This window comes from Nicrophorus vespilloides, unplaced genomic scaffold, assembly GCF_001412225.1.
Source record: "Nicrophorus vespilloides isolate i.1.1-1 unplaced genomic scaffold, Nicve_v1.0, whole genome shotgun sequence".
Taxonomy (NCBI): Eukaryota; Metazoa; Arthropoda; class Insecta; order Coleoptera; family Silphidae; genus Nicrophorus; species Nicrophorus vespilloides.
Genome location: NW_017099418.1, coordinates 175,338 through 195,956, shown reverse-complemented (window position 1 = coordinate 195,956; position 20,619 = coordinate 175,338). Strand labels below are relative to the sequence as shown.

The 20,619-nt window shown below is 36.3% G+C and overlaps 3 protein-coding genes across 7 annotated transcripts in view; 2 read left to right on the top strand and 1 right to left on the bottom strand.

The window, feature by feature from the left end:
• Positions 1–12,507, top strand: part of LOC108564494 — a 109,207-nt gene extending 96,700 nt beyond the window's left edge. The window contains exons 8-16 of one of the 4 annotated variants that reach the window (XM_017923562.1): positions 1,324–1,598; positions 1,739–1,762; positions 2,081–3,763; positions 4,340–4,762; positions 4,831–4,947; positions 6,780–8,077; positions 8,139–9,467; positions 10,623–10,714; positions 10,769–12,507. In XM_017923562.1, coding sequence (XP_017779051.1) covers positions 1,324–1,598; positions 1,739–1,762; positions 2,081–3,763; positions 4,340–4,762; positions 4,831–4,947; positions 6,780–8,077; positions 8,139–9,467; positions 10,623–10,714; positions 10,769–10,985 — 5,458 coding nt within the window. In that variant the 3' untranslated portion in view covers positions 10,986–12,507. Of the gene's footprint in view, positions 1–1,323; positions 1,599–1,738; positions 1,763–2,080; positions 3,764–4,339; positions 4,763–4,830; positions 5,059–6,779; positions 8,078–8,138; positions 9,468–9,599; positions 10,096–10,622; positions 10,715–10,768 lie in introns of those variants that run through there. The other 3 variants (XM_017923560.1, XM_017923561.1, XM_017923563.1) reach the window with 3 other exon arrangements.
• A 782-nt stretch (positions 12,508–13,289) lies between these two features.
• On the top strand, positions 13,290–14,344 carry LOC108564480. Of its 2 annotated transcripts, none has more exons than XM_017923542.1 (2): positions 13,290–13,816; positions 13,919–14,344. In XM_017923542.1, exons 1-2 carry the CDS (start codon positions 13,312–13,314, stop codon positions 14,218–14,220), a joined length of 807 nt encoding a protein of 268 aa, XP_017779031.1. In that variant the 5' UTR covers positions 13,290–13,311; the 3' UTR covers positions 14,221–14,344. The 2 variants fall into 2 exon arrangements, with proteins under 2 accessions (XP_017779031.1, XP_017779032.1); XM_017923543.1 differs by having other exon boundaries at positions 13,290–14,110; positions 14,163–14,344.
• A 2,194-nt stretch (positions 14,345–16,538) lies between these two features.
• Positions 16,539–19,181, bottom strand: LOC108564478 (DDB1- and CUL4-associated factor 11). Its single transcript, XM_017923539.1, has 10 exons — positions 18,968–19,181; positions 18,595–18,825; positions 18,428–18,532; positions 18,210–18,369; positions 18,008–18,154; positions 17,764–17,945; positions 17,362–17,704; positions 17,144–17,299; positions 16,969–17,075; positions 16,539–16,843 (listed from the first exon to the last, which is right to left on the bottom strand). The coding sequence occupies exons 2-10, from the start codon at positions 18,796–18,798 to the stop codon at positions 16,715–16,717; spliced, it is 1,533 nt and encodes a 510-aa protein (XP_017779028.1). The 5' UTR covers positions 18,799–18,825; positions 18,968–19,181; the 3' UTR covers positions 16,539–16,714.
• Between the last annotated feature and the right edge of the window lie 1,438 nt (positions 19,182–20,619).

The window sequence follows — 20,619 nt, the reverse complement described above, 5'->3', positions numbered from 1 at the left end:
TCATGGTTTAGAGCTATTCATAATGCGTTAACTCGGTGCTGGTGGTAGTTGTGTTGGACTGGTATGATACATCTATTTAATCACGTCAGTAGGTTGCAATGTCGTTTAGTATCTCGGTGAGAATCCAATCAAATTTAGTGCCTTTGGCGCGGATACTGTTAGCAGGGTATTCAGATCCACCGATGCATAAGATACTGCTTCACAATAAATCAATTTACCGGCATGAACTCCAAAGTAAATATTATTACACAGTTCTTCGGACAGTTACAATACAATTGATTGCCTATAGATGCGAGCCTTTGTGTGTGTAATCGTATTTCGTTAAGGCCGAATAAACTGAATAATTTATAAAATTCTAATAATAATAATGAATTTATTGGACAACTAGTTATTATAAAATAGTATTAACTATTGAAAATATATATAGAAGCAATGTTTTACAGAAACGTGGAACGAAATAAATAAATGATGAACTGAATGAATATTCATGGCTTTAACTAAAAACTAGTTGCCCAGTTTCCAATAGTAAAAACCACAGGAATCATACAAATAACTATGAGAACTGTTCAAGAGTCCGCAAGAACTATACGAATGTTTTAGCATCTGTATTCTCGTAAAGTCCTTAATAACTGTCATAAAAAGTCTTTAATGACTGTCATAAAGCAATCAAATCGCGTCGTTATTATGTTTGAATGCAAACTATTAATGTATATAAACTTATCAATTCAAGTAATGCCCGCAATTACAAAAAAATAATTTCAAAATAAAGTAAATTTTAATTGATAAAATAAAATAATTAATATTTAGATTTTTTTGATAGACTTCTTATAATAAGACACATTTATAAAATATACTTTTAATTCTCACATTTAAAATTTACCCTTAGAAACTGACAAATCCATCATGAAATATCTTAATAATTAAACAAATCTCTTCTCAATGAAATCAGATGTATACATAAATAAATTGAATTTTTTATTATGCAATTAAGATACATAATTACAGTATGTAGTAAATATGACAAAATCTGTAGATAATTACGTTGAATGAACGAATTAGTTAATGTATATTTCTACTAAGCATTAAAAGAAGTGATTAGAATAATACGCCTACTAAAACTTCTAGCAAATCATTAGTGGAAAACATTGTATCAAGTTCAATGATGCAATCTTAGTTATATGTCTGTAGATTACAATTTAGATTAAAATCTACCATTGTATGGAAACAAAAGTTTATCGTTGAAAAAATGTTTAATGAAATGTACTCGTAATCTATGTCGTTAGTTATTTAGTGGATGTGTGTTTTTGTTTTTCTTTACTTTAGATGTAGTTACGATTATTTGGAAATAATTGAGATGTCGGGGAACGCGACTAACGGAGGCGGCGGCAATAGCTCGAGTAGAGCAGGCGGCAGCGGCAGCATCAGCAGCGGTGGCATCAAAAGTAGCAGCAGCAGCAGCCGCCGCCTCTGCGGCGACTGGAGCTCCAAACTGAAACTGCTCAGACACGTCAGCTCCAGTTCGAAGTTACGGTTGCATTTCAGTTCCGACTACAGCCATCATTTCGGAGGTTTCAAGGCACGCGTTTCAATGGAGAACGGTAAGCTGAACCATTACCACCATCAACGCCATCGACAATCTTCCGACCATCAATCTACTCTCTCTCTCTCTCAACTCAACTCTTAACTTCTTAGCTTTTGTTTGTTTTAATTCAGTGTTATTTTAATTCAATTCCTGCAGCACAACGCACCTCGCCACGTGCAGGTAAGCAGGTGCCGAAGCACGCAATGCAATGCAACAACACCTATCCACTTGCATTTGTTTATCCAAGAAAGTTCTAGGTGTACATACAATGTGTATATTACTATGCATGCCAATCCAATCGACCACTTTTTCACGCTCACTATTATTATGTATGCGCGTGGAAAGGAATGAGGATGAAAAAAACCTAGATTTTAATCTCGCTTCAATTAAACAATTACATACTGTAGCGGCGCTTTTATATAGTTTCGACTTTTTTTTGTATAAGCCCTTTCAGACGTGTTTAGAATTGGGTTTTATTAATGTTACTGACTTTTGCAGCTCTCCAATGCTCGGATGATAGGCTGCAGATCTTCAATAACTCGTGCTACCTCTTCGTCAGTTATCCGGAGGTGATGTGGTCAACAGCTCAGCAGATCTGCAAGGGGATCAGAGCACAGTTGGCCTCGATTTTGACGCCCGATGAGGAGCGGTTCGTGACGACGAATATAAGAAAAACATCGGAGTACAGGAATAGTGCCAAGTATTGGTTAGGAGGAAAGGTGGATTCGAATGGAAAATACAATTGGATCGATGGTAGCAACATGGGGTATTTTGGTTGGTTGCCTGGACAAGGACCTTCGTCTTCCAGCCACGAGCGAGAAGAAGACGTTTGTTTGGGTATCCAATGGACGTACTCTCCGACGCCGATGCTTCCCAGCGGATTATATTGGAAGAGCCAGAAGTGCAACAGCGTCGGAGGGTACATCTGCAAACGGCCCACCTTAATTTCCGGACAGGGCATTAATTTCAATAAAACGGTTAACGGCTCCGAGGGGAAATTAGTGACGCCCAATTATCCGGGAAATTATTACAACAATTTGGATTTTACAGTGCGAATCGTGGGTCCAGAGAGAACGCGTATTGTGATACAGTTCGATAAACTGGACATTGAATCGCAGATCGAGTGTTTGTACGATTACGTTGAAATGCGGACGGTGGGTAAGAACGGCCGGGCGTTCAGGGATTCTGTGAAATGGTGCGGATCGCACGAAACCGAAATGCAAAGGTTCAATTTCGTTGCGGAGAACAACGAGGTGCAGCTCAGATTCCATTCGGATTACTCGATCACCGGTGGCGGTTTCCTGCTGCATTGGCATTCGGTCGATATATCCGGTTGTCCCATCAGGACGTTGACGGCCAAAGAAGGGTTTCTGGTGAGCCCCAACTATCCGCATTTTCTACTTGCCCATCTCGACTGCACGTTTAATATCATCGCGCCGCCAGGAAAGAGAATCTGGTTGAACTTCGAAAGATTCGATATGGATGATGAGTACGATGAGAGCAGTTTGGAGGTGAACTTGGGTACGGAGGGTTTTAAACCTTTTCAGACCTACGATCTCCTCACGGATGGCACCTACGTTTCCAACGGGGATCGGATGAAGGTACGCTTGAGGACACACGACAAACCTCGAGGCTCCGGCTTCAAAGCTGCTTACAAAATAACACCTGCCCAAGAACTAGTAATTAACTTAACGAACAATAGCATAGGGAACCTTCTATACCTGAACTATCCTAATCCGGCACCTCGAAACGTAGAATTCAAGCAACATCTGATAGCACCGTTCGGTTACGTGATATCTTTGGAGCTCTCGCATTTGATTCTGACCGAGGTGGAATGCGGTCCAGAGTTTGGTACACTCGAGGTTCTGGATAACTATGCAGACACTAATGGTACCTCGTGGCACATGTGCTATGATACAGAGGTTGACTCAGTTGTTCCAAAGGCTCCGATAGCCATCACATCCTTTCTCAATACTCTGCATATTCGACAGCGACACGCCAGGAACGGCCTCTCCTTAAACGGCACTCTACGTGTCGAAGAGGATGTCAACTTCATGGACAAAATCATGAAACATAAAAGCGAGAACGTGGAATCCTGTAAGCCAAATCCATGCCTGAACGAAGGCAAATGCGTTCATAATGGTAGCCAGAAACTCTGCCAGTGCCTTAAATATTATACAGGTAATTATATCGCTTTTAATATCTATTCATAACATAGAAGATTATGTATATGAGAGATAATCAATTATTTTTTTCAATATTTTAAATTAAAAATAAAGAAAAAAAAAACGTATTTTTAGCCAATACTAAACAAATATCATTATTCACTTTTAAAATATTTCTAACATTTTGATTAGTGCAAATATATAAATTCAAATTGATATCGACTAACACAAAAATGTAACGTTATAAATGGATTGTGCGTTACTCTTGAAATACATCATATTTTTCAGATTGAGCCAAGTCATGCACTCTACTCCGCGCATTGATTGATTACAGGATTAATGCAATTGTTTCCATGGTGTGCTTGTTTATTTCGTATGATACACTCGGTCTTTTAGAATGATTATTAATCAATCATTCTAAAAGACCGATTGTACAAGAAAATAACTCAAATACATACATATCGATCACAAAGTCAATTTATAAAGTATTGTGCAAAAGCTATTTTATTGTAATTGTTTTTCCTTTAAATGGGTTATTTTATTCAGCATGTGATTATGTCGATATGTATTATTAATGGTATTTATTGAGCAGGAATTTTCTGTGCTTTGACCCAATGTGATTTGGATCCATGCGTGTTCGGAAGCTGCCAACTGACGGAGAACAGTTTCAAGTGCCACTGCAAGTTGGGCTACATGGGTCCCACCTGCGAGCAGAAGAGAAGACCATGCGAAGGAAACCCGTGTGAGGGTCGAGGAACGTGCGTGGAGCGCGGCGCCGACGGCTTTCTGTGCAGATGCCATGCGTGGTGGGAGGGTACCAGATGCGAAAGACGGATGTTACACATACCGTATAAACCGCTGAGCGAGAGAATGCTTAGAGAGCCCTTCTGGCTAGGTCTGATGACCGTTTCGGTGGTTATGGGTGTGATAGGATTGTTCTGGTGCGCAAAGCGACACTTCCCGGAGAAGATTGAGAAACTGCTGGCAGAGGAGGAGGATAGAAACCGGGGAGGAGGTATGTGTATCGTAGCAGAGGATTATGTTTCTTCTGATGCTCAGATGTTTTCTTCTTGGTGGTTGCAGTGTCGAGTCTGAGGAGTTCTTCGGTGCGAGAGCAGCTGGCAGCGAGTGGAGCGGCTGCGGTTAGCGTAACACCCAGTCCAGGTCCGGGAGCCCCACGCTCGCTATTCGGCCGTCTGGGTATTCGCAAGCCATCCATCCTAAGCCTGACCAGTCCACACGCCAGCGGCTATTCGCCAGCAACAGCCCGAACATTTAGTTTGGATGATTTACTAAAACCTCCCCCGAGACGTAAGGCCGTGAGCCGTACCCTCTCAAAAAATCCAAACCAAAAAGAAACTAAAACCAAACAATAACATACATCAATAACACACGTTCAAATTACAGATTGCAATACCTAAGTAGAACTTGTATTTTTGTATTATTTAGTCATTGTTGTAAGAAGGACGCAAAATATATTATTTAGATAAGTCAATAATTTTCACGTAAAATGCATAATTATATTTATATTTAAAGCACTTAAAACGTTAAATTTCTTGTTGAACACCAACAGTATTACTGTAATTGAACAAAAGTACGAGTAATGTGAATTATACAGTAATAATATACTCTGATCGATACCATTATGATCGAAGATTTTGAACGTGTTTTAATAATATATGCTACGACAACATAATTATATGCGTCCATAAAATCATATCAATATCAATAAAACCAATAACATTTCTGATGTTTGAAATTCATAGTGGACATAATAAATTTCTTTAAATAAATACAAGATTTTTTAAACACTTTTAGTATTGCAATCTCTAATACAGATACACTCATTTTTCATTGCGAATTGAACCATTCACAACGCAAATTGTTGTGGATTGTTTGTCCATCCTCTTAACATCTCTCTCTCTCTAAAATATACATATCTTTCTCTCGCTCTCTATCTCTCTGTTATTGTATGACTTCTTGTATTTTATTTATTTCCTGCTGACACTACTTCAAAAAAAGTAACCGAATATTTTCCAAGAATGGCGGTGTTTCTTTAGTTTTTCTCCTAACGTTCTGTTTATCTCTCTCTCTCTCTGTCACTATGTGTTGTTGTTGCGTGTGGCTGGTAGGTTGCACATATTCTTTTAATTTCCATTTACTTTTTACTATTTTATTTATTATGATTTTTACTTTACTCTTTATTAAGCTAAAATTCCTCCAATTAAACTACACACCTAAATAAGAATATGACGTAAAGTATACTTATACTTGTATATGCATAGTGTTTTCCTTTGTACTACGTTTGTGGTAGCCTTAGAATTCCATCCACAAGTAAATTAATTAATCGCACGGAAGAAACGAAATGTATTGGAATTACTTTATAATTGGATTGACAGGATGAAGCTTGCATTGATTACTTGAGTGAAAGCACGAATCGAAACGTAACGATTAATACTGGGGATCTGTAAACTGTACTAAATGCTAAACTGGAACTAATGAATGTTTGTTCAGTGCAAACATGCAGAATATGTGATTAAACATAGTTGATTGGCCTATAGAATTATTCCTCAAAAAACTTTACATATTGCAATGAAAATATAATTATAATATAGTTGCAATTATGTGGAATTTAATTAATTAAAAATTATTTTTTGATTCAAGTCGCTGGATATTTTTATAAATAGTGTGTGTTGTAATATTGTGGCTTTGAAATGAGCTTAAGTTAATTTGTCCATACATATGTGAATCGTTTGGCATGTTTGTTGTAAATATCAGCTAACTAATATCCAGGAAATGCAGCAAAAGATCAACGCGAACTATTGTATTATGATTGAAATGATATATATTATAATAGATTGTTTTGATAACTTTGTCGCATTTGAGTAAGTGTGTAAGATATTGTATCTCCAATTCATTTCGATTTAGGTGTTGTACAAAATTGTATATAGCATCAAGCTTTTTTAACTCTAATTCGCTGTTTCTCGTGTTTGATGATTTATTGCTGATTGATGTTTGTTTTAATGCGACAGGTACGCCTTCACCGAAGAAGAAGCGGAACAATTCGACGCCAACGAAAAAGAACGCTGCAGAGAAGAAACAAATATTACAGCAGTTGATATCACCGGGTGGAAAGGGCGGCGGGGGAAAGGTGAGTTTGGGGGAATTGATGCAAATGAGCGAAAGATCGATGAAGGAGAAAAAGAAGGATGGAAGCGCGAGCGGTGATGATGCATCGAAGGAGACAAAGTTCGGAGCGGATTTGTCTTCGGCCGTTGCTGTTGCAGCTCTCGTACCATCGGCGCAGCTGACCCTCAGCGATCCGAAGCTGGAGAAGAAGGTGACGTTTGCACGTTTACTGAGCAAGGTGTCGCAGGAGATGAGCTCCGGTTCGGAGATGGAATTAGGTATAATGCAGGCGAATAGATTAAGTTGCGCGTTCGCACGTCCATCAAGTACACCACCTTCACCCGGTGCAAACGCAAGATCACCGAACAGCACATCAAGCAATCAGGGCAGCGACTCACTCACAAGCTCAGATCTAGCAATACCATCAAGTTCTAGCATTTCAGACCTGGCACGGAGGAAGCAGACAATCAGACAAAAACCATCGAGTGCGGACTCTATACTGGCGATGTTCAGAAACTTCTCGGCCACAAATCCGGCCACCTCCAAACTCACGCCCTCGACAACACCCTCGAGTCCCATGGAGGACGACGAATCCACGTCTACATCCTCAATACACACTCCGATCTCACTGTCCTCCTCGAATATCACCCAGCAAATGCCGGAGAGCCCAGTCTTTCAGCACGGCAACAAGTCAACGATAGAAGTGTCGGTATTGGACACGCTAAGTGCGCACAAGTCGTCCTCCAGCGGAAGCAACTTCCTTCATCCGCCGACGATACTCTTAGAAATACCGAGCACAATCAGCAAGTGCCTTTCGCCCATACGGGAACTCCCCACACCCCTGCCCTCACCTGCCGTCACCCCTTGTGTAGTACGACGCAGTGCCGCGCCATCCTCACCTCATCGCGATACAATCGAATTTAGCGACCATCGTATGTCCGTAGAGATAGCCAACTCGGACGATGACACTGAAGATGATGATGAGGAGGAGGAGGAGGACGAGGAAGACGACGGTCAAGATGACGGTGATAATGCTCATAACGATGACGATGATGAAGATGAAGAGGAGGAAGAGGAAGAAGAGGACGAACAAATCCACCAAACTGAAATTGCAATAGATCCGCACGCTGAAGATGGTCTTATTCTGGAAGAAGCAGCAGCAATGCAAAGCCCATCCTCTGCAAACAGACACAAAATAAAGGTATTAATTATCTCTAAATCATTCACCAACAAACTATCAACAATTTTTTTTTAATTTTCAGAATCGACCGCCACCACTTGGCCAAATCCTCCATGTACCAACGATCTCTATAATTTCGGATGACGCACCTTCAGCTCCTCTTGTCATACCTATGGTAACCATTCAAACGCCATCCCCGACCCGTCAACGTCCAACGAGCATTCTTCTCCCCGGATCACCTCCACCCCGATCCTACAAGGATACCTTCCAATTTCCAACGCAATCAAAGTCCAAGAGGATGCTCAAAGAGTTCGATAAACCAACTTCCTTGGATCTACCCTGCGCTCCACCTCTCATAACGATAACTTGTAATATGAGTGAAGCCGAATCCGATGCCGAATCGATATCTCCGAATAAATCAGCCACGTTGGCTGTTTCGACAACAGGCATGACTTATCTGAGTCCATTCAGCATGGTTTCTAGAGGCGACCATAACGCATCAGAATCGAATTTAAGCTCTTCTGGGTACAGTTCGATGGCAAGTCCTGGTCCATCCCGGTGCGGCTCCAGCAATCCCTTGTGTCCTTCGGAAATGGAAGATCCCCCTGGACCAAGCTCCTCCTTGGGTCGTCGTCCGTCGCCTCTGTTGAAATCGAACAACACCGATAATACAAGCAAAACGCAGCACGAACAAAGAGGACGATCCGATTCGGAAACCCTCTCCGACGATGTCATGATGGAATCGAATGACGAAGGTATCGGTACCGATCACATCGAAGAGAAAATCGACGATGGGCAAGTAAAGAGCGCCAAGGAGCTTGAGGTTTTTTTGTCCGAGACAAAAAATTGCCTGCAGCCGCCTGCCATCATAGTGCACAGTGATTCGAATAATTTCGATAAGATGCTGAGTCCTGTGAGTTCGCGCAGCGAAAGTCCCCTGAGCGACAGGACAAATCGTTTCTCCGCTCAATTCTACGGCAGGAACAAAGATCTGCTCCCGTTCACCGACTCCGATGGACTTTACGACTTTCCCAGCTCGGATAAAGTGAACGTGATGTCTCTGCAACAGCCCCATCGGAAAGCAGGACGAAAACGCGATAAAAAGTTGGTGCGACAGAGCAAAACTCCAAGCCCGACGAAGCCGTCTAATCAAAGTTATTTAGAATTACCCATTTATAAGTTGAACGCAGTTTCACCAAGGAAACCGAGCCCGAAAAGACGGTTACGCAATCAGCAGCAGCAACAACAACAGGCGGTCACGTCCTCGTCCAGCTCCGACAGCATCGAGTCGACAATTGCTCGCGACCACAAATCCTCCTCAAGCCCAAGCCCGGAAACAATCCGATGCTGGGCCACATCTCTCGAGTGGCCCAAAAGATCCCCGGAAGCTTCCGGAGAAGAGACCGGAGACGTACGTAGACTTTCAACAAAACACAGCAAACAAACTATTACTATACAAACTTAACAAAAACAACAATCTATATACAAGAACGATTTCATCCAAGGGACAAACGAGAAATATAAGCTTGCATGTTTTTTGTAGACGGGACGAATTAGCTAATTATGGGGACTGCTTCGCAATCCCACATAAAGCTGGACCAATATTCTAAATACTAAATACCCCCCATCATCTCCTTCCAACAACCGACGGATCGCAAATCGAGAAAAAGTATAAAAATCACCCTCCCTCAAACCAAAAATCTAAACAGAAATCAGAGTCCATATAAACTGAATTGGAACCAAATTGTATTTATTTCTAAAGCTAGCGCATAGCAGAATTTTTCACTTTATCAAAATCATTCCAAAATTATACCATACGCTTTTCTTTTACATTTATTATATTACATCAACCAAAACCAATTTGAAATTATGTTTGAAATACATTTTCAACAACCGTCCAACGTTTCTCGAACTATTATCCACAAAAAAAAAACACAAATAAATTGAGAATCACAATATATGTTGAAACTGATACATCTTGTATTTATAACATCCGTATAAATTCACGTCATCTTAATCACTTATCGGGAGCAATGTAAGGTGAGCTATAAGGAGATACAGGTCGCTTTCAGAAAAAAATGTAATTTTAATAATTGTCATTGTATTGGCTGTTATAAATTTAGATTTATTATGAAACCGACCGTAGATTTGTATAGTTTTCTTTATGGAATTTATATATGCATCATGTATTATAATGGCATTAACAATTTCAAATCGGTATCATCTGTAGAAAGCCATTTAGTTTTTGTCTCATTTTTATTCGTATTCCTTAAATAACAATAACAACAATTCGATTTATTTTTAAATCAATTGAAAAATTTTATGCACCTTTTAGCTTATTCCATTATTTGATCGACGAATAATCGATGGTCTTTTTGCATGGAACCATTCATTTTGATTTGAATTGATGCGTGTATATAAATATCAATTGATTAACGTTTTGAGATCTAAAAGCTTTTCAACATTTGTAGTTGTATGTACATTGGTAGTTTCCATAAGCATTGCGTTGAAACCTGAAGCTTAGTCTAATGCTCGCTCCATTTACGGGGCCTATATTTGTTTATAGGAAGCAAACTGTGCAATGCTAGCAAAATTCGAGCCAGAAATTCCGAAGCACAGGAAAATAGGCCGTTTAAGGGCGATCAGCAATCAGATACGGTAAGATTCAAATGCTTCGAGTTAATGGTAAGATGTTAATGGTTATATTTTCAGATTTCTGAGGAGGTTGGAAGTGAGCCTGAAACGTAGGGAACGCATCGCAAGTCCGTCCGAAAGCGGTGGAGAGGATTCCCCGAGAGCCACGTCTCCTCTTCTGCAGGGATCCTCGGAGTCGAAGATCGGAATGATCGGGTCGAGAAACCGTCGAGGACGTCTCAAAGAGGAAACTTGGAAGCGCGCTGTAGCTACCGCCAACGGACATTCCGACTAGTTTCCACATTTTGCACATCGATCGTAGTAATTAGGAACCTACCTATGTAGATACTTCACTAATTCGTTCGGCAAAAGCAGCTATTGCCTTGTAAATTATATACATAATGTAAATAATCGAGAAGACGAAAAACGTCGTCTATGTAAAGAAAAACAAAGCAAGTATGAATATTAACATTCTAAACATCGAACAATCAAAAATTTAAAATTAAGCACTCGCTGTGTTTGTGTTTGTATAATATAGGATTAAGTATTAAGCAACAAGAGTATATGAAAATCATTTGATATGCGCAGAACGAAACGCAAAATATTTTACGTTCCTTTTCGTTGTCGTTTGACACGCTTCTTTGTATGTCGAAACAAAAAACAGGCAGATTTGTTGAAACGTTGTCGTTTCTAGATGTTGCTCAACAAAGGATGGAACTCATGTATGTGCCTAAGTTTTACGTATGATTTACTTCCTTATAAACCAATCAATCTATTTGCTAAAATAAGGCCAACGTTTCCTATGAGACGGATGGATTTAATAAATGAAAAGAAGAAGAAAAATCAATTATTTTACACTAATGTAAGCAAAACGAAGAAGAAAGAAAAAATAATAATATTATATACACATTTAAAGATGTACGGGGAAACGGATGTGAAAGGAGAAAATGAAAGTAAATTTAATATTTAAAGACGAAAAAATATGATATATTTAAAAACAAAAGAGGAAAATAAAAAACAAGGCTTTGTATATGAGACTGATTTTCTACTGTTCAAATTTTAGCTATTTCTTGTTGAATATATACATATATTTAAGCAAAATAAAAAAAAGAAGAAGAATTAAATATATATAAGATATAATATAATCGATTTGCACTTTTAAATGTTGTTGACTATGTTTGTAGGGAATTTGTAGGGAAGTAAACTTTGAACTGCGCTAAAAAAAAGAGATGACGTTCAAACGTTGTTGAATATTGGAAATATTGAAGAAGAAGAAGAGGAAACACGATTGATTTGATATTGACTTTGAATTGCATTTTTTCTTGCAATTTTTTCGATTTGATAATATTTATTTATTTTTTTAATACGAGACGACTATGATGAAGGAGAATCTTATTACGAAGTGAACGAGAAATCTGCGCGCTGTGATAGTTTGGACTTATTCTTTTCGTTCCTTTATTTTCGAGTCTCTACTCACGTGTTGACCATTCTAACTCTCATCCTATCTCTCTTACAGCAATACTAATTAAGAACTTAATTGATTATACGGTGCGGGAACAAGCAAAAAAAAATCTCTAAATAAATAAAATCTTAACAACACATGACGAGGAATCCAATATATACACTCACATATATATGTATACATCGTTTGCGACTCTTTTTTATTGGCAACACTAGTGAATTCGTGAAAAGTAATAAACAAGAAAAACGGAGAGCAATTATATTATTAAAAAAAAAACTATATATATATATATATCTTCTATGGATACTAACTATATAGGGATCGGCACACACATTTAATATATTGTTAACTTTTAGCATTAATGATCTTGAAAATGGGAAAAGAAAGTGTGAAAAATTATATTATATATATATACATATTGTAATAATAATATTAACTTTGTCTTTTTTGATCATTTATTTACCGCACATATTCCCACTTCCTTCTCTCAAAAGTAATTACATTGATATTAATTCGTTGAAGCGAATATCATTGATCATCAAAATAATTTTTCAATTTTTACACTTGTTAATGATTTCACATTCACTAAGTTTTACCGTGAAGATGATTTTTCGGGATTTTTATATTTAGTGAGATACATTGAATTATCATGGAGATAATCATGTTATTTAGCTGAGCAAAAGTCATAATGGTGGATTTCATGTAACGCATGAAATCCTATGTTACGCAAAATATTTTTTTGTAACTTAACTGTATTTGATCGGGTGAAATATGCAACCAAATTAACACATATTATTGGTTCTTATTGTTTATATTTTGTTAAACCCCACAGTACTTATATACATAACTACAGATTAAATATATAAAACAATAAAAAACGAATATTTGAAAACTCTCGTCCAATTCCCACAATACGTGTCTTTAAATAATTATCAAATTATTTTCTTATTAGAGAGCTGCTACCTCCATCTGGAAAGAACATGATTTAAGTAAAAGGTAAATATTGGCAAATTGGGTAAATATTGTCTATTCATATTTGTGTTACTCTAGTTGGCAGTAACACACTTCAACGATAAATATTGGCATCACTTTCAAATTCCTAACCAACAAAGTTATTTATATTAATTTTCAAAAAAAGAAACCGTTGATTCCATTTAAAATGCTGGCCGTTTTATTTACGTTATTCGTCTACATAAGGAACTTATTCTACATCAGTTTATTAATTAGTTATACAGTTGGTGAATCTATTATTGTGTTGTTATTTTATATATTAAATTGCACAGTATCCACTGTAGAAATTACCTACACTGTACTGAAAGTTATCTATGAAGACTTTGGGATATTCGTGCTAGACATTGTGGACAAGCTGAAAACTGTTATAATTTTATCCCATACAGTTATCGAAAAGATATTCTCATTAGATGCAGCAGTCAAGTGGGTGCTCAACGATTGTATTTTAAGTTTATTTTATAGAATCGGCCAGTTCTTGGATAAGATATTTGCACTGTTACACAACACCTTGTATGCTTTCAAAGAATTATTGGTTTTAATTGGATCTGGAGTTTGGTTTGCAATAACTTTAATCCCATTTTCATTATCGTTTGGAGTCTCATTACTATCTTCTATAATTAAGCAATTTATTTATGACACCTGCATTCTTGCAGGTGAGAGCTTTATAAAGCTAAAAGCCTTCCTTTACTATTTGATTGATTTTCCTGCTCATGTTATTTGTGGTTTAGTTTGTTTTACCTGTATAATTGTTTCAGTTCACAAGTTCCGCAGATACCTGTATAGGAAATTGACCAAATGTTTATTGACTGTCTGGAATAAGACTGTATTTAAATTGAGAGATAAACGCAAGAAAAAAGAAGTTGTCCAAAAACTTGCTGTTGAAGAGTCTGAAAATGCCTGTTGCGTTATTTGCAGGGAAAGACTGAAATGTGTAGTTATTTTACCTTGTAAGCATTTATGTTTATGTACAGAATGTACAAATGTCATGCATTTATTCAGAAGGCGCTGCCCGATCTGCAGGACGTTCGTCGAAAACACGTTGACTGTTTATGTATAGCCTACAGTTAATGTAGCAAGAAGACATTGTGATATACTGTTTACAATTTACTGCCAAATATGACTTTCGATTTTGAAATGTGTTTCCTGTGTAATTGATTGATTGAATAAATAATTTTATATTTTATTGATGTTTAAAATTAACATCTTGTACAACTATATCAGCGGATCCCTCTTCTATATTATTACAGATGAAAATGATAATTTTATGCAAATACAGTGCAACCTCGCTTAAGTAGCGATGTTTCTCATAACGAGTGACGATGAGAAGAGAAGTCTAGGATTGCGCGCCTGCTACATCATTTTTAAAACTTGTGTACACATATGTGTGGAACGGCTAAACTCGTTAACCGAGGTTTCTTCAATTCCTGCTCTCACCTCTTCCTGAAGGGAATCCTAATGCTACGTCGTACAAACGGACTTATCCTGTTCTGGGATCTAGTGTCAATTGCCCATTGAAATAGTTGACTTTTTGCCAGGAGGACCAAGTCATGAAAATTTTGTTGTATGGCCACAGCTATGGCGCACTTATCAAATCCTTAGTACACTGGCAGCTCTATTGAAGTACAAGCGCCAAATAATTTAAAATTTGAAAATTTCTTATAAAATTCCATACAAGTTTTACTATTATTATACTATTACATACAAGCACAAACTACACATATATCTTTATAGAACCTGTAATTATCCAATGCGTTTTATTAATATCTTCGATTTACATTTCAGGCATTGACAAGTGATGAATAATTAATCCTTTCATTCTATATTAATTTATTAAATATAAGTATTGTGACGTAAGTATTGGTTAATTCTTGAATAATTAGCAAAAACACATCATATTGAGGTTAAATTGCTTTGTTTTGGTGTAAAGTTTCATCGACAACTCTTTAGGAGGCGCCACTCGATTTTCAAATTTGCGAGGGTACGCAATTATTATTATTGTATAGAAATGTTAAATTTTGTTCTTTTTTTGTAAATTTACAATAAATATTATAATTATAATACCAAATACACCTCTATAATTATTCAGATCCAGTTGTTTTTGCAACAACAGCTATACCATAGCAATAGTAATGGTATATTAATTCAACTGACATAAGTTATAATTATCTTACTAATGTTAATCTTAAATTCTAGAACAACAAGGGAGATCCCTGAGCAGGAAAAATAAATTGTAAAAATTCTAAATATTTATTTTTGTTAAGTTTATAGAAAATTTGGGCTCTAGGTGTTTGTAGTGGTAGCAGCGTGAAAAAGCGGAGAACTCAGTAACTAGCGAGTGTGGTCCCCCTCATTTGAATCAGTTTGAAAATACTGTTTTGTTACATGGTAAGTGGTCAAAGTAAGCTTAACATAAGCTAAGTGAAGTGTATTAAAAAGATGAGTATCCTAGTACAAATGCAGGAAATTTTATTACTCTACATAGTGAACTTCTGTATATTAAATAGTTATATATTTTGTGAATGTTTTACTCTGTTGTTATGTTACATATTAAAATGTAATATATCCACTTTGCAAATTACCTACACTGTACTGAAAGTTATCCTCAATGACTTCAGGATATTCATGACCATGTTTATCATTACATACTACATAATCATATCAAAGATATTATCATTTGATGTACATTTGAACACCTTAAATGCTTTCAGGGAATTAATAATTTTAATTATAATTGGAATTTGCTTATTATTTTTATTACGGTTTGGTATCTCATTATTATCTTCCATAATTAAGCATTTTATTTCTGGCTGCCGTATTTTTATAATTGACCTGAGAGCCTTCCGTCACTCTAGTCTTCAAATGCCACCACATCCTTTTGGTGGTTTAGTTACTGTATTTATTTTTGTTCACAAGTTTCAAGTGATGTGTGTTATACTATTGATGAATAGTTTACTAAGTGTCTGGAATATGACTATAACTAAATTGAATGTTAAATTTTTGAAAAAAAAAGTTATCAAACAGTACGAAAATGTTTGTTGCGTTGTTTGCTATGAAAATCAGAAATGTGTTGTTATGTTACCTTGTAAGCATTTATGTCTATGTAAAGAATGTAAAAACGCCATGCATTTATTGAGATATCGCTGCCCGGTTTGCACGACGGATGTCAAATACACATTAAATGTTTATGTATAGCTTACAGATAATTGTTTACAATTTACTACCAAATGTGATTTTCTATTGTGTATAATTGATTAAATAAATAATTTTATACTGAATTGATTTTCAATTGTTTTATTAAATAGTGATTTAAACCTATTTACCAATATTCGATATTATAAAAGTGACTATCACATGTTTATTTATTACCAATTTGTATTTATATATTTGCAACACTGTTAAAATATTAACAACTAATATATACATATAGCAACAGTCTATTCGGTAACTTTTTATCATTTCTGGGAGAACAATATCTTGTATATTATTACGGATGAAAATAATATTATTTCATGTTCTGCACGACAATCCGTATCATCTGTATTTCGTTAAGTCTATTTCACTTCCTGCTCTCGTCTCTTCTTGGAGGCAATCCTATCGCTACGTCTTAGAAACGGACTTTTCCTCTTCTCACTGCTTGTCTCCTTGGTTGAGTAATACCATCTACCTACACTACCATCCCACTGTAAAAAAGAAAAACATCTTAATAATTGTAACTTATTAATGTAATACATGCATGGCCAAATTGAATTAATAATAAAAAGTTAATTCGTTGTTGCTTAAACTAAATAGATAATGCAAAACTTACTGAAGAAGTTAATATTTCATTTTTACTCGGATGCCAAGAAACGTCTCGTACACAAGATGTATGCTCCCTTTCGTCCATTTTAATTTTTCCCGTCAATGCGTCGTAAACTGAAACAAGTAAATGATGCGATTAGTTATTCCCCATAATATGACCATGAATAAACTGAAATACTTACTGACTAGCCTACCTCCCCCACAACCTGTGTAAATAAACCTCTGTCCTGTAGTTTCCACAGGAGAAAACTTGCATCGCACCAAAGTTCTAGTAATTATATGACCCCTGTACGTCATAACAGAAGTATCTCCATCCAGTCTATCCTTAGTGTTATACACTGCAAGTAATCCTTAGTAATATTTATATAGTGTTAAATAAAATGTTATGTATCATAATTACGTCTTTTCGGTACGCCTTGCCACCTGTAATCCCAGGACTGCGAGTGTACAGCTCGCAACGTGTTTTCAGCTGCGCAATCACTTGAAAACACGCGAACATCCCATAACTTTATGCTCTGATCCTTGCTATTGGAAATCAAATGTCTTCCATCACCCTTAGAAGATATGTACGTTATACCATCCATGTGACCTGCCAACATTCCAACTGGTTTCGGATCGTTTTCATCGATCCACGTTCTTCGATCCCACACTTTGATTAAACCATCATCGCTCCCACTGTAAATAATCTGCGAGGAGTCGTCCGCAAACGCCACGCTGTTCACATCGAATTCATGGGCACAAATCTTCAATTAATAAACGCTATTATTATAGTATCCAGATCATCTTATATTGCGAAATTTACCTTCACGGTTGTAGCCTTAGCTTCTCTATCATAAATGTAAAGTATTCCATCGTTGGCTCCACCCATGATTTCCTTTCCATCGGAACTAAAAGATAACGAGAATGTACAGAAGCGGCGTACGCTATTTAAAAGGCACAGTGGTTCTTGTTTCTCCGGATCGCCGTTCACTGAACATATATGCACTAAAAGGAAACATGTCATGGTATAAGTATTTGATCAATATTTTCCTAAATAATAAACTTACAGGTTGTCGACCAAGTGGAATAAACAAACTCCTCTCCATTAGGACTGAATGCAACGTCGATTATACTCCACCCTATATCTCTGGCTTGAAATTCCCTGAACAGTGTATATTTTCCACCATCAGTTTTATAGACACGAATTTGCTTATCTGAAAAGAACAATTCTCATAATGGAATTCACATCAATTCACCAATTTAAACTACCTTGAGCTGCAGTAATAAAATATTTTCCATCTTTTGAAAACTGCCCGCAGAATACTTTGTCTCTATAGGTGTCCATTTTCTCCATTTTATTTGGTAAATAGTTATTATAAATTTGACACCTGCTGGCTCTAGAGAAATGATTATTGGGTAACTGCCCAATCTGAAAATAATTCAAAAATTACAAAAATGAATCACTTTGCTAAGAATTATGTACTTACTTCTCTGTTTGATAGCAAAGAGGCAGTGTTTGGTACAGGTCTCAAATTTCGTCGTTTATTTGTGCTGGTTGTATTCAATTTGGTTGAATAGTAGAAATCACTGGCCTAAAATAAAATGTAAAAGTAATTAGCAAGATTTAAGCAGGTGTTTTATGCATTTTAAGTACATCTAGTTTCATTGTATTGGGTTTGTGCTTCAATTTGGGAGGTCCTCCACTGTAGTAATCAGAATTTGCATCATAACAAACAGGCAATCTATTGTTGGTGTATCTACTCAGCAGTCTCTGGAATATCTCTGCATAATAGGTAGCCTCAGACTCATCATCACCGGATAGAGAACTTGATGCAGAGGAATCATTATAATCTCCCATGATTTTGTAATAATAAAATGTCTAGAACTGAAATAAAACTACGTTTTAGGTTAAAACTTCATTACTTTAGAAATAAACAGTTCATCTTTGCAAAATTGTTAATATCTTTACAATGCTCTATATACGCTTTTGCTATTGTTGCAAAACATTTGCATAATATAACACTTACAGGAAAGGGGGGCAAGTTGGAGTCAAGAATATCACTTGATTCTATGTGAATTGCTTTTTTGAACACTGTCCACGAGTAATTAATGTATGTTACGTCCATAAAGGGATGAAAAGTTATGATTGACAAAAAAAAACAACAGCCCTTATACACATTTTCCCTGGATTTTCCTGAATTACGTTTTACTGACAACAGGTAGTACCAACCTTTGGGACCAAGTCATATATATAATTTATTGTATGGCCACTGATGTGGCGCAGTTATCGAATCCTTAGTACACTGGCAGTTCTATAGGTAGTATCAGCGCCAAATAATTTAAATTTTGAAAATTTCTTATAAAATTTCAAACAAATTTTATTATTATTAACATATAAATCTTTATAAAACCTGTAATTAACCAATGCGTTTTATTAATATCTTCGATTTACATTTCAGGCATTGACAAGTGTTGAATAATGAATCCTTTCATTCAATATTTATCTAAGGTACATTTATTAAATATAAGTATGGTGTCATATGTATTGGTTAAATCTTGAATAATAAGCAAAAATACATTATATTGAGATTTTGTTGCTTTGTTTTGGTGTAAGGTTCCATCGGCAACTCTTTAGAGGGCGCCACTCGATTTCCAGATTTGCGAGGGCACGCCACCACACATCGTCTTTGGTCGCCTGACCGTCTTTGGACGGACATTGCGAACAATAGGTAAATAAATAACTCTGGTTGCACCTAAACTTCGATACACAGAAATTGATGCAATTCATATACAGTGGAACCTCGCATAACGAGCATTTCGCTTAACAAGAAAAATGACTTGCAGAATCGTGCGTCTGCTAGATCATTTTTAAAACTTGTGTACACATATTATGTGTATTTTTCAATATATTAACCATCTTAGATTTTCTTTGTCATCTTTGTTTATAGCGAACTATACTTTGTAAATACAACTTGCGTTTGTTGTAAATAAAAAACACAAATTGTGTCCAATCATTATTATAATATATAAACAAACTATGTACGTTCTTTTATATAAACAAATATGAAAAGTATACATATTTTGTATGAAATTGAATACTTGCATACTGTTATGTATAACCGTTATTGTTTATATTATGTTAGCCCTTATTATTTTATACATGTTTATGTATGTAAGTCATTAAAACTTAGAACAAATAGTACTTAGGAAGATCCCATAACTAATCATTGTGTAAGGACTATTCTTAATCACTATTGTTAATCGCCATTTTGTGCACAAACTCATAGGTCCAATCAATAATGACCTAATGAAAGTTAGGTAGTATCTCCCCTTACCAAATGTTGCATAGTGGGATGCCAATTCACTACCATATAATAGGATGTTTATGTAATACAGGGCGAGTCCTAAAGAGTCAGTGTTAAATTCATAGTCCTAGCTAGTTGCTAGTCCAAGTTAATTTTAGTCTTAGAGGAGAGTCCTCCTGAGTCCTAGTTAGATTCATAAAAACCCTAGTAACAAACCTAGCAACTGGAATCTAGACATAGAAGTTATTAATAATCTTATAGTGAATAATAAAGTGTTTATTATCATAAAAACTCCAACATCACCTCTAGCATTCTATAAAACCTCCACTAGAACTCCACAACGACATTACTACGAGATATTCCACAGTATCCAT

Bases quoted from the DNA above. Each gene is read 5' to 3' on its own strand.
- LOC108564480 (XM_017923542.1), top strand. From the start codon at position 13,312: ATGCTGGCCGTTTTATTTACGTTATTCGTCTACATAAGGAACTTATTC. The intron at 13,817-13,918 runs GTGAGAGCTTTA...TAATTGTTTCAG, and splicing joins TGACACCTGCATTCTTGCAG to TTCACAAGTTCCGCAGATAC.
- LOC108564478 (XM_017923539.1), bottom strand. From the start codon at position 18,798: ATGGGAGATTATAATGATTCCTCTGCATCAAGTTCTCTATCCGGTGAT. The intron at 17,946-18,007 runs GTAAGTTTATTA...GTTTCCTTTTAG, and splicing joins TTCCACTTGGTCGACAACCT to TGCATATATGTTCAGTGAAC. The intron at 17,076-17,143 runs GTAAGTATTTCA...TACTTGTTTCAG, and splicing joins TGGGGGAGGTAGGCTAGTCA to TTTACGACGCATTGACGGGA.